General features: G+C 34.9%; 1 protein-coding gene across 2 annotated transcripts; it reads right to left on the reverse strand.

Annotated features, from left to right (window-relative positions):
• Positions 1 to 226: 226 nt before the first annotated feature.
• LOC150075557 (uncharacterized) lies at positions 227 to 9,018 on the reverse strand. Of its 2 annotated transcripts, none has more exons than XM_090388724.1 (2): positions 8,909 to 9,018; positions 227 to 1,628 (listed from the first exon to the last, which is right to left on the reverse strand). In XM_090388724.1, exon 2 carries the CDS (start codon positions 1,496 to 1,498, stop codon positions 452 to 454), a length of 1,047 nt encoding a protein of 348 aa, XP_090244850.1. In that variant the 5' UTR covers positions 1,499 to 1,628; positions 8,909 to 9,018; the 3' UTR covers positions 227 to 451. The 2 variants fall into 2 exon arrangements, with proteins under 2 accessions (XP_090244850.1, XP_090244849.1); XM_090388723.1 differs by having other exon boundaries at positions 8,750 to 9,018.
• Between the last annotated feature and the right edge of the window lie 4,560 nt (positions 9,019 to 13,578).

The following is a 13,578-nucleotide window of genomic DNA, read 5'->3' on the forward strand; positions in this document are numbered from 1 at the left end:
CTTTGCAGTGCATATGTCAAAAATAGGAATTTAATTATAATTTAAAATTTATTAACAACACAACAAATGTTCGTGAAATTAAGATTTATTCATAAAACCAACAGGAATCAAATGAAACTAAAAACATCGAGCTAGAGGAAAATTAATACATGAATATTTATGAACAAATAATTCACCTGTAACTGAATCTAAAGCTAAACTTGAAACTATTTGGAAGCTGGTTGTGATGTAGAATATTTTAAGTGTTAAGGGAAGTTGTGCCCTCCTCTTTGAAGGTGAAATCATAATTTTTTTCCTTAGGGCATCTGCTTCTCGAGTATGAAAAATTAAATGTGATTTTACACTAGATCTTCTAAATGGCTTGTCACATATTTCAGAAGAAAAGGGCTCATTTTTGTGAAAAAATATTTTTCCGATCATTTTGATCTTCTGGCAACCTGTGATTTCTTTCTCAAGGAAATGGTTTTTCTTCAGTATGGACTAGTGTTACTTCAGTTTGCTTGATTTGAGAGATGGGTTTATTATTGGTGTGTACTAACAAATGCATTTTAAGTTGATCTTTACGAGAAAATCTTTTGCCACATGTTTCGCAAATCAACAATTTCTCACCAGTATGAACTAACAGGTGTCTTTTGAAATTACTTTTAAGGGAAAAACTTTTTCCACATTTTTCACAAATAAATGGTTTTTCACGAGTGTGAACCGAGAAATGACTTTTGAAATTACTTCTTTGGGAAAAACCTTTTCCACATATTTCACAAATAAATGGTTTCTCACCAGCGTGAATTTTGTTATGTTCTTTCAAATGACCAGAAATTGAAAATGCTTTCCCACACACTTCACAACGGAAGGGTTTCTCTTTGGTATGAACCAATAAATGAACTCTTAGGTTATCTGAATACCAAAATGATTTGCAGCAAATTTTACAAGTGAATAGTTTCTGATGGGTGTGAACTAATGAATGTCTTTTCAGGTTACTTGGATTAAAGAATGCCTTTCCACATAGTTCACAGACGAATGACTTTTTATCAGAGTGTATAAATGAATGTCTTTTCATACTACCTGAGGTAGTAAATGACTTACTACATATATTGCATGAAAATTTCTCCCCGGTGTGAACTTTAAAATGTACTTTCAGATTTCTTGATGTTGAAAATAGTTTGCCACATATTTCGCACTGTCTTTCCGGAATGCATAGAGATGAATGTCCGTTTAGATCGATTGATTTAGAGTATCCTTCGGGCATACTCGAACCAGAAAGTTTAATCTCGCAAGACACATTTGGACAGTTTTGCTTATTTTGGGGTTTTGTTTCTGTTGTAAGAGGTTTATCTATTGATAAATGCTTTTTGTAATACTTTCTTTCAATTACCTTTGGGAAAACAGAAATCTTCTTAACTGTTGACTCTAACATGGCACATTGGTCTGATTCATTAGCTATGTTTGGAAAACTTTCCTTTTCTGAAACATGTTCCTTCTTAATTTCTTCAGAAGACATTTTTAGAATGTGGATGAAATCACTGGTTGCTCACCTCGAAATGGATACTTCCAATGATTTATGGTAAAATTGGTCTTCAGTTGGTTCTGTTTTCCGTGATTTTCAATATGGCAAAACAATTATTTGGAATCTGAAAAAAGAAGGAAGCAATTTAAAGAAGAGTGATTTCTAAATTTCTAATACAGCCAGAAAACAGACACATACTTTAATACAACAAAGAAATAGTTACATATGTTAATACAACCAGGATCCCATTTATAGAAAATGGGGATTTTGCCACACGAAAAAAAAAAAACCTTTAAAACACCCCTATTTCCCTTAAAATCGTCCATTTTCCTAAAATAAACTATAAAAATTGAAAAATCTGAATTATTAACATTTTGAAGAAAATAATGTCGGTTTAAGCAAAAAATTAAAACATCTCCCTGTTTAACAAATTTATTATTTTTTCATATATTCTGCTTCAAAATCAATTATAGAAGCTATATTTTTTCCCATACCTTTATAAATTAATTTCATTTTTATTTTATTATAATCTTCAACATTTTTTGGTGTTATTTTGTAGTTGAACCTACCCAGTAAAAAGACTTAAAATGCATTTATGTGCACAATTACTTCATCTCCTTTTCACTTTTTATTTCAAATTTGTTAATTGGATAAAGTGCATTAAGATCTAAGTTTGAAATTGCTTTGTTTTGTAATTGTTTCATTAGTTCAATTTATAAAAACACAATTTTTTTCAACTAATATTTCTATTATTTGAAAACATTGTCTTTTGATGAATGAAAATAAAATTCTGCAAGAAATGTGAATTAAATGCACCCTATTCATATTTTAGAGATTGCAATAAAGCATATAAAAAAGAATATTATAAATCTTAAACTTTACTAAAAAAAAAGAATTATTTCACATGAATGTGAAAGAGAAGTGAAAAAAATTATTTGGAGAAACAGAAATACAGATTTACATGTATGAAGTTTTATGGAATTTAAAGGAAAAAAAACTATTTTCCTTTAAGAATTTTCCAAGGTGTGATATTTATCAAACAGTATGAAAAGAATGTGTAAAAATCTATCTCATTAACAAGCATATCATGAGATAAAATGTACCTCATTAACAATTATGTCACTAATGTTTGGCAGGAACCATGATTCAACAAATGAACCATGTAGTTGTTTCTTAATAGCATCCATCTCAAAGGCTTTTAATAATTGGAAATCAAGAGGTTTTTCCACATCTGAAAGGCATAAATATGACAGAAACATATTGCAAGAGAGAGAGAGAGAGAAGCCATCACATATATAAGGACTGTACGGGAAAATAGGACATCCAGTGTGCAGCAAATAACATCTGAATTCAAAAAGACCACAACTGCTGTATTTCCACCAGTAACATGCCAGGAATTGAAGAAATTGGGCATTGGCTGTCACCTTCCTAATCAGAACTCACTTGTTTCAGTGAAACAATGAGAACAATAAAAGAAAGTTATGTGGTCTTACGAATCATGATATGCTTTGTTTTGCACTAATGGTAGGCAGAGTGTGGTGAGAACCTAATAAAGTGATGGACCCCTCCTTGCCTTTAGGCAACCAAAGCATCTGTAGGTGGTGTCATGATGTAGAGAATGTTCTGTTAGCATAGATGGGTCTGCTGATACAGGTGGGAGGTTGAATGTCATCCAGGGAGTACCTCAATTTTGTATCAGAACTACTGCACCCTGCAATGTTACACTTTTATCCTGAAGGGGATGGTCACTCTATGGATGAGACAATAGTGCATTGTGCCAGAATGGTTTGGAGAATGTGACATGGCAAGATTCATCTGATCTCAGTCCTTTTCAGAATGTGTGGAATATGGCTACACCTATTCAGCAACGAAGTCCTCTTCCTTCAACTTTATCGCAGCCAGGCAATATTCAGCTGGAGAAGTGGCTACAATTAGACTAAAATGCACTAAAAGACCTTACAGAATCCATGACATGTTCAAGTGGCTTAGTCAGTCAGTCTCAGGCAAGGATAGCAAGGTTTTTTCTCACAGAAAGAGAAAATCGACTACAGAACGGAAGCAATTTACACACACACAGTAAATAGGGAACAATAAGGCCTTAGTTGCCGATGCTCCTAAAACCCTAGTGCAACATCAACAATCATGCTGTGCTGTGCTGCACATTTGCTAGTATTCAAAACAAAGGCGGCCAGATTCCATACCGAAGGAAGGTTTGTATATCTTTGTCAAGTGTATCTATTATTTTACGTTGAAATTGGATGAAAACAGGGTAAACTTCGTCAATCAAATGCGAAACAAATCTACAGGATAAATTTTACTGTGAATGAATATATTCCTAAACACTGGTGTTTTCGACACAATATCGTAATTATTGTTCCTAACTGATGTTGTGTCAAAGTTAGTAAAGCTATGAGGCATCACTGTAAATTGACCATAGGTTAACTTGCATGTCTACACGTTTTATATGAGGTCAAAGGAAATGACCCCATTTCAAAGCTCACAGTAGAATTTGAAATATACAGGCTGAAGTGTGATGTCAGTAACTCACTATAAAATTAATTAATATAAGTCAGAACTGCAAGGCTCAATAAATTCTACGTTGTAACGATATTTAAAAGAATAAAAGAGATTACTGCAAACGGAATCGTAGAATACTTCAGGATGGTACTCTCCAAATGTAAACGTATAAAATAATTAAACGAATTCTTGTACTCACAGAACCATGAATGATCCAACATACTCCAGATTCAGGAAGGGAAGTTTCTAATTTGTTTAAGTCATTTCATCTTAATTTATTTCATTGCAGTGATTTAATTTTAATTTTTTTGATGCCATAATCAAATTTGACACAATGTTTTCTCACACTCATATTTTTGTGGGGTTTGTTTGATATAGTTTGCAGGACATGTTGGGGTTCTTGGCCTTCGATTCAAGAATAGGTCAGATCATTCATGGTTCTGCGAGTTCAAAAATTCATTTAATTATTTTATCCATTTACATTTGGAGAGTATCATCCTGAAGTATTCTACGATCTAGATTGAGATAATCTCATTTATTCTATAAATTTAATAAAAAATTATTTCATCGATGTTGAGAGAATATGGGAAGACAGTTGATTATTTCAATAACTGTTGTGATACAATCAGTATTTGACAAAAAATCAAGACTGGTAAACAATATCTGAAAATTTCAAAATGGAAATCAGCAGTAAACTGTAGTTTTGCTGCATTAATCTTCAGTAAATTTCAACTATTTTAATTTATTTAATCCAGGATTAGAAGTTGAGCATAATTCATTTCATTGCACTCATTACATATTCTTTTATTTCATAGGACTCTAATGTTTTTGAGAATCAAGTGTAATTTTTAAAATTAAATTCCAAAAATTTACTTACAGTATAAAAGTCTGGATAATTTTCTCCAATTCCCCTTAAATATTTTGGCAACAGCACTTCCAGCAAACAGGAACAAGCTTGAAAATTCAATGTCGATTTTGGAATAAAACTGGTTTTGTCAGTACAATCTCCAACCAGAACACTGTTGGGTTTAGTAGTTTTATTGACTTGTAGTGTTCTGGTTGGAAGATTGCACTGAAAAAAATTACATCACTATAATCTCAGAGGATAACACTTGAGAAAGGGAAAGTCCATAACAACAACGGATTAATTAATATTATCACATCTTTTGCCCCAGGCAACAATGATTGTTATCTTTTAAATCCCTGGCTGGAAGTAATGCTGGACTTGGGTTTGCCATTGGCTGTATATCTTTTGTAGGAAATTTGAGCTATTGGTAAGTGTGAAATAGGAAAGCAAGTTTAAAATCAGTTAATACCAGGAGTATGTGAAATTGAAAATCACATGATGCATACCAAACTATTTTTATTATTATTTTATTTTTGATTTTTTGATGTAGCAGCAAAATCCTATCGCTGTAGTTGAGTTGAAAGATAAGAATTTTGAGTTTTACAAAATGCTAACCTTATTTCATCATAAAAAATATTTACATTATACTGCACTGAAATAAATGACGTCACTATAATCTCATAGGGTAAAACTTGTGAAAGGGAAAGTCCATTATAACAACCAATTAATTAATATTATCATGTATTATAATACATGATAATATTAATCACACCACTCATAAACTCAAGGAGTTTATGAGTGGTGTGAGTTGAAGGAGTTAGTCCCTTTCATTCTTCTACACTGTTTCTTTTCTTCTTCCTATTCTACTATACGGTGCCTCCACAGCCAGGTGGGCAGGAGCAGCAGTACGTAGCACACACTTCTTGATTAGACCGGGGTTCGAGCCCATAACCACCAAATACGGAGGATGCGGAAAGGTCAGGGAATGACCACGGCACATCCCCGGAGAAATATGGCCTTGGTTGTTAATGCTCCTAAAAACCAAATAACAACAATATCCTACTATAACTTTCCCTATACTATTTGCTTTTCTAAGTCTAATAGGGAAAAGTGGATAGTAGAGTTATTATCCCACACACATACAACTAGCTTTTAAACAGTGCTGTCTGGGTGGTGGTACTCAATGAGAATAAGTAACAATAGTCTTCTGTATTAGTGAAGTGTTGCTTATTCGAGGTAGTGCAATACCTGAAAGCTCATTGTGAAGGATGAGCACAATGAGTTTCAGACAAAATTATGCCTTTCACACTACTATGGTAGTTTTCTTTAAGAGTTATCTATGGTGTATTTACACGGATATTATACAGATTAGAAATCTATGTGAATAAATATTGCCAGAATAGGACATAAAAGTTCTGTGACTGAACCCACAATGCATAATTAACATTGTGAGGAAATCTGGTGTAAAAAAGGAGCAAAGCCAGCAATCAAATAAAAAAGTATTCATTTATTAAAAAGTAATAAAATTCTGATTAACTGAAAATACCGAATATATTTAATGACATATACTGTGGCGGTCACAACAGAGTAGGCGACAAGCCAGCTATGAATAGGGTTTTTCTGTTTTTGTCAGAGAATTGTCAATAGCAATCAAGGCGTCAGTCACGGGTAGGACTTACAATACCGGGATCCCGGTAATTTTTTTTATGGTATTGAAATACCAGTACTAATACAAAAAATACAGATTTTTCGGTACTAATTTAAAAAAAATAATTGTTTATAATTTAATCACATAAAGGTTATAAATTACCTTTATGTGATTGTGACGTCGCTATCTCTACTAGCAAATGTTCGATAAATCATCGATAGGGCACCATGCAACATTGCAACCTGTCCAAAATTCTCGGACAACTTCATGTCTGACCATATCGTAACTCCCAAGTCCCGTTCCTCCACTACTGACTTTTAGTTCAACTGCACCAAGTGTATAAGTTATTTTGGGGTTGCTGTTCCCCAGGTGTAAGACCTTGCATTTTTCTGAATTAAAGCATAGCTGCCACTTTTTTGACCATCCTGGAAGTCTATCTAGGTCACTCTGAAGAAGCTCTGCTTGGAGGCGATCATTAACTACTCTACTGATCTTTACATCATCTGCAAGTTTAGACCTCATGCCCTCCATCCCTTCATAGATGTCATTTAAGACAATCCAAAACAGCAGTGGTCCCAATACTGATCCTTGGGGAACCCCACTTCTTATATTAACCTAATCTGAGGAATAACCATTTATCACGACCCTCTGCCTGGTGCCCAAACCATCATGCTATCCATCTAAGGATTTTCCCTATGATTCCAGCCTTCTCCAACTTATAAAGTAACCACTCATGTGGAATTGAGTCAAATGCTTTGCCGAAATCCAAATAAACAATGTTGAAATTATTCCCTAAATCCAGCTCATGAGTGACCAGATTTGTTAAACATGATTTTCCCTTTACAAAACCATGCTGTGTATCCTACAGAATTCCAATGACATCTAAATGATCCTGATGCTTGATCATTACCTCCATGATTTTTCCTACTACTGAAGTTAGACTGGCCAGTCGGTAATTTCCCATTACACTCCTAGAACCACCTTTATGTTCCAATTTACGCCAATTGAAACATAAAGGTGGTTACCTTTATGTTCCAATTTTACCACAAATTGGAACATAAAGGATTACCACAGGAGTCTTACTTGCCCGTAAGCGCGAAAGTTTTCTCATTAAATAATTATTTGAAATTCAAACATCATTAATTACATTTTTTCAACTTCACTTCCATAATATCTCATTGACAAAAGTTTTTTTTTTTTTTTATGTGAATATCGATGCAAAGTAACTGTTGAGTTCATCTGCAACTTCAGCTATGGTATCTAATACTATCCCATGTCCATTACATAAGGGTCCAATCTGATTTGTCCTTCTGTTCTTTGCATTTATATATGTGAAAAATTCCTTAACTGCACTCTTTGCTCTCTTCTTTATCCCTACTCTTTGCTCTCTCCCAGACTCAGTAAAGATACTATAGTGAAAATTATACTTCAAAACGTCTTTCTCCTTCAGAAAATGATGAACATAATTCAACCATGGAACAGAACATCAGTGTTACGCAAATTCTTTCCAAAATAAGAAATTGCCTGACTCCAATGAGATTTTAAAAGATGAACTTGAGTCGGAAATTAATGAAATACTTTTAACTATTTTTACTAAAAAAAGTTCAAAGCCTAGAAGAAAATATGGACTGAGTTCGTCTGCAATTATCTCAGTACCAGAATAGAATCCAAAAGAGCGTTTTCTGCCGCTAATCAAATACTGTATGTACCAAAATTAGATCCATTTTAAACGATCATACTATTGATTACTTATGTTTCTTAAGAGCTCACTTTATTCGGACAGGTAGTGTGGATGCTTAAACTTGACTAAACTTTGCGGTAATAATATGTATTTCTTTGTTTTTAGAATAACTGTATTTTAATGAATTTTTTCAGAATATTTATTATTGCAATAAAAGTTTATTTGAAACATGAATTCAAGTAATTACAGTATTGTTTTTTTCCTTACTTCATTACACTTAATTGTCATCAAAATTTATTGAGAAAAACGTTTGTTTTTGGAATAATGGTATCATAAATTAAAAATACCGAAATACCGGTACATGTATTAAGATTTTGACCGGTATTGTAAGCCCTAGTCACGGATCACAGCTGATGCGCGAGGAATGCTGGGATGCTATACAATACCTAATGACCCATTGTCTGAACTTGTGATTCTAGTTTCTTGTTAAGCTTATATTGTAGAATATTCTATGAGAATTTTGAAAATTAATGAAACTACTTAACTTCTTACCTTCATCTGTTTTCCTGAGAGACATTTGCTTCTTTACTAGTGCTAGCATGCTAATTTGACTAAACTCAGACGGTTCAACTTCCGCTTCGTTAACAATATATGCAAAAACTGCTGAACTTTCTGTTTAAGCACTTAAATTGCCCATCTTTTTATATATACCTGTCTTCGGTGATATTCCTAATTTTCTGTTATATCATCCTGGTATTATTAATTATATTTGTTATCTTATATCGCACTCATTATTCACTGTTCGTTACGTACTCTACTTGCATTATATCTCAAACCACAACTTGACTATTTACAATTTTCACCACAGCATGGTTGGTGGCGCTGCATGATTTTAAAGCACCTTAGCTGTTGTAGTAACTGGAACGCATTAGGCACAAACGATATACAACTTGGAGAAAGAGAGAAGAGAATAAAAGGTACACAGTGAAGGTAAATTCTCTTTGTGCATATTCAAGGTTAGGCTGTGAAAACAGATATAAAATTTTCATTTTAAATGTCATGGAAATTATGGGGTAATGTATATTGATTGTCTCCCATCTCGTAGTCTTGGATGCAAGGTCCATTCGTTTAAAGGGAATGTAAACAAATGAAATCAGCCATTTCGTGCTGGAATATATGATTTCTGCAGCATGAAATTCGTAAGTAGTTATTTGAAAGGAATTTAAGTCGGTAATCCTATAACTTACTGTCAGAGAATCTCAGAAATAATAGTACATCAGCTCCGACTTGGAACTGAACCTATGATCACTGAAACCAATTTGCTTTAATGAAAACCTATCCGGAGTTCATTCTATTTGCCCGTCTCTAAGGTGCAGAAAATTAAAAGTGAAAACGTTTAAAAATATATTCTTTTCATTCTTTCAAATTACTGAAAATATGAAAAATCTCGAGATGAACTAATAGAGAAAGCCACAGATTAGCAAGTTGTTTCGATCTATTGAATCACGGTATCTGCGATCATTCACTGTGGATATTGATATTTTTTTCACGTAAAAGCATTAGGAACCAATAAACACTAGAATTCTAGTTTTAGAGGGTACCCTGTGTCATACCCTGCTCGACAAAATTAACAGAACAAAATGTTTTTCATGAATAGTTTATTATAAACAGTATCGCCGAAGGCGAATATTTGATATAATAAGCTTCCTAACATGCAAATTCCGAGTATCCAAGAGAAATCAAGCTACACAACCTTACAAAGTCACTCATTATGCAAATTATTCATGTTTATAAAAACATGGGTTGAAACTTACAATCACATCACTTCGTTTCTTTTTTTTTTTTTTTTTTTTGGCTTGCACAGTGGGACAGTCACATCTTCAGTACTCGGGATAGAAAGTCATCGCATTTAGATGATTATTTGAGATCGCAGGGCATTGGACGACTTAAAGATGGCACGTGGGTGGCTTAATGTATCGTGTCTCAGCCCTATTGAAGCAGTTTCAGGAGACGGGAACCATTACAAGAAAAGGTTGTCTGCGTGGGTAGCTCAGTGGTATCGTCACTGTCCTCCCCACACCGGGTGGAAAATGCCCGGGTTGGAATCCCGTCGTTGACGCGAGGTACTTTAATGGGCTTTTTTCACTCCTTGGCTGAGTTAGTCAGTCTCAGGCGTAGATAGCAAAACTTTTTCCTCAGAAACTGGGGTATTTTCGTCCAGCCAACCGGCAAATCGACCAGAGAACACAGACAAAATAAATACAATATGGGTAGATGTAATCATTTACGGTGGACGCTTATATCATAATTTGGGTTTTTTTTTTTTTTTTAAGAGCTGGTCAATGTCGCCCAGGGACTATGGGAACCCAACAGACTGCTATCTGGCTCTAACAAGAAGATGGAACCGTACGATATCCTATTATTAACGGTCTCTTGAGGTTGCTGCAGCCACAGGTGAAAATATTTCCAACCGGACTGTGTTAAGAAGGCTCAACTCAATTTGACTCTATGGAAGGAAGCCAGTGATGTCTATCCCATTAATCCGAAAACATGCAGAGTTCGTCGAAAGTGGTGTTATGAACGTGTGACTTGGAGCCCTGGCAAATGGAGTATAAAAATGCTCTAATGAGTCCCAATTTAGCCTATAAACCGATTCTACACGTTATTTCATCTGCAGACAAAGAAGAACGCAGTGTAATCCCTCCAATATCAGATTAAGGGGCACTTACAGTGAAGGCGGTGTTCTCGTTTGGGGCGGAGCAATGATCAGCGGACACAGTTCTGTTCATCTTTTTGATAGAACAGATCCTTAAACTCTATGTGTTCCTTTTTAGGGGTGCGGGTGGCAGGAATTTTCTTTTCATTCACGACACAACGCCACAGTACATAGAGCTCAAATGGTGGAGAAATATCTTGAAATTGAAGTTATCCAACGACTACCGTGGCCAGCACGATCACAGACTTAAATCCGATCGAACGTGAGCTGAACGCCTTTGGGTGTCGATAGCTAACTCCTTTAGCATTAGCATTAGCATTAGTAGAGGCATTTGATGCAAGAAAGCAAGCTTATGCAGCATCAGCCAAAAAAAAAAAAAAAAAACCACTACTTCACCCCTCTATTCGTTCAAAATACCTGTCCAGCTGAGCCTTAAACTTATTTATCAACTTCCACGAGAGCTATCAACTTCCACGAGAAGGGATGGACGTCTGTTCCTCCAACCAACCACCCGCTGGCTAAAGGCAAATTTCCGCACATCTATCCTACATCTGTCTTTCCTCAATTTGAATTTATGCCCTCTCAGGTGATTATTCTGAGCGAGAGGAAGAATCCCATCAGCATTGAGCATGCTCAAACTCCTTGGTCACTTGGTGAGTTAAAGTCTGTGTTGATGGAAGAATGGGATTTGTTGCCACAGAATATTATAGGTATCCTTACACCGAGCATGATTTATCGTTGTCAGGTCTGTTTAGCGGTTGGAGGACCATACGTTGTACTGATGATTTGTGACCATATTTTCGAGCATCTTTTATCGACTTCTGTAAGGTGTCCTTTTTTAGTAATTCTTATACAACCCCTATAATTGTCCCTCATACCTGTCCGCCGTTTTCCTCTGTCCTCTCATTTCATCGTTATTCTATGTTCCACCATAGCAAATTTTTACGAGCTTCATTGTAAGCTGCACGAGTTACACCACGTCGTTTCCTGTGTGTTAATTTTGTCGAGCACTGTATATCGCAACGAGTATTTTTTATCATAATTTTTAATATTTTTCAAAACGTGGCCTAGTTAATTTAGGAAAGCGGTTACATGGTTTCTACATGTTCTGTTAATTTTGTTGAGCAATATATTTAAAATCTCCATGACGTTTTAAACGTGACACATTCACACTTCACTCTGTTTTTCAGAAAAATATGAACTGGTAAAATTCGTCCTTTAAAATACTACTTTAAGAGGATAAGAAAAAAAAAGCTCCTTTCTAATTTTGAATCATTTATTTTCCATGTTATTTTATGACATGATATACGATTATGCTAATTACGAAAATAGTATTTTTATCATACATTTATTAATGATTGTTATTAAAAGTAATTTTAAGGAAGTATTTCATTTCAAAGGAAATTAATGACTAGTAAAGAAAAGTACATTTTTACTGCATACGTGTATTTTTAGAAATCAAATTTCCTATACAAAGTTACTACCTCTCTTGCCAAAAAATAAGAAACCTTTTGGAAATGGCTTTCTCACACAGTATTATTATTATTATTAACCATATGGTGCAAGGATGCCTGAGGCTTATGCTGCACCAGCCAAAAAGAGAGAGAGAGAGTCAGAAGTAGAAAGGATTCACCAAGAAAGAGAAGAATGATGATATCCAGCTCAGGACCCTGGATGTGCCAAGCCCATACTCACAAGATGTGAGCTCCCGGGTATAATCAGTTAGCCCCACACCGGGTGGAAAAGACCCGAGTTTGAATCCCATCCATGACTTGAGTAATTTCAATGGGCCCTTTTCACAATGTGGCTTAATTGGTCGGTCTCAGCAGTGGGCAGCATGGTTCCCTTCCAGGAACTCGGGTTTTTCCTCTAGCCACAGAACACACGCAACTTACAGACATATTACATAGGTGAAATATGATGTGAGTTGTTGATGCACCTAAAACCCATCAACAAGCTTTACAGGTTTGGTCTTCCTATGCAGTGTAACAAAAATTAGAAATAGAAAATGTCCTAAAAAGAGCAATACAGTAGCTTTGTTTTAAGAGTGAATTATAACGTAATGAGATATATGAAGAGTGATGTGAATTTTCTTCAAAAAACAATTTATATCTCTAAATACATCTGTTATCTGAGCTTTTAAATTTATTAATATCTCTTTTTTTTTTTGTTTGTTTTTCTCATATTGAAGAAAAACTAAAATTACAATCAGTGATCACTGAATTATGACCGACAACCAATCCATAATGGATTATATCGCTTAGCTCGTAGTATAAAAAACCAAACACCTCCCTACATTAGAGGAGTGGTAATTTTCTTCTGGTCGTGAAAGTAAAAGTGATATAGTAGTAGTTATGGTATGTAGTAAAGGTATATTTGAGTTTCAAAAGGGCATCATTGTGAGACATCGTGCGAATGGATGCCTCCATATCCGGAAAAAGACACGTCATGTTGGTTGCTCACAGCAATTCAGGTGTGCAAAACGTTTTGTAAAATGCGTCAAACCACCTCCTGCCGGAAGAACTACACTGGTGTGCAAAACTCAAGGACCAACATTATTTCTAAAGGTTACAACCACAAAATCTCTTTACTGATGAGTGTAGATTCAGTCTCAGCAGCGATTCTGGAAGGCAGCTAATTTGGCGAGAGGTGGCACACGGTATCA

Source organism: Mastigoproctus giganteus, chromosome 14 (genome assembly GCF_048544385.1).
Source record: "Mastigoproctus giganteus isolate SK-2022 chromosome 14, ASM4854438v1, whole genome shotgun sequence".
NCBI classification, from domain to species: Eukaryota; Metazoa; Arthropoda; class Arachnida; order Uropygi; family Thelyphonidae; genus Mastigoproctus; species Mastigoproctus giganteus.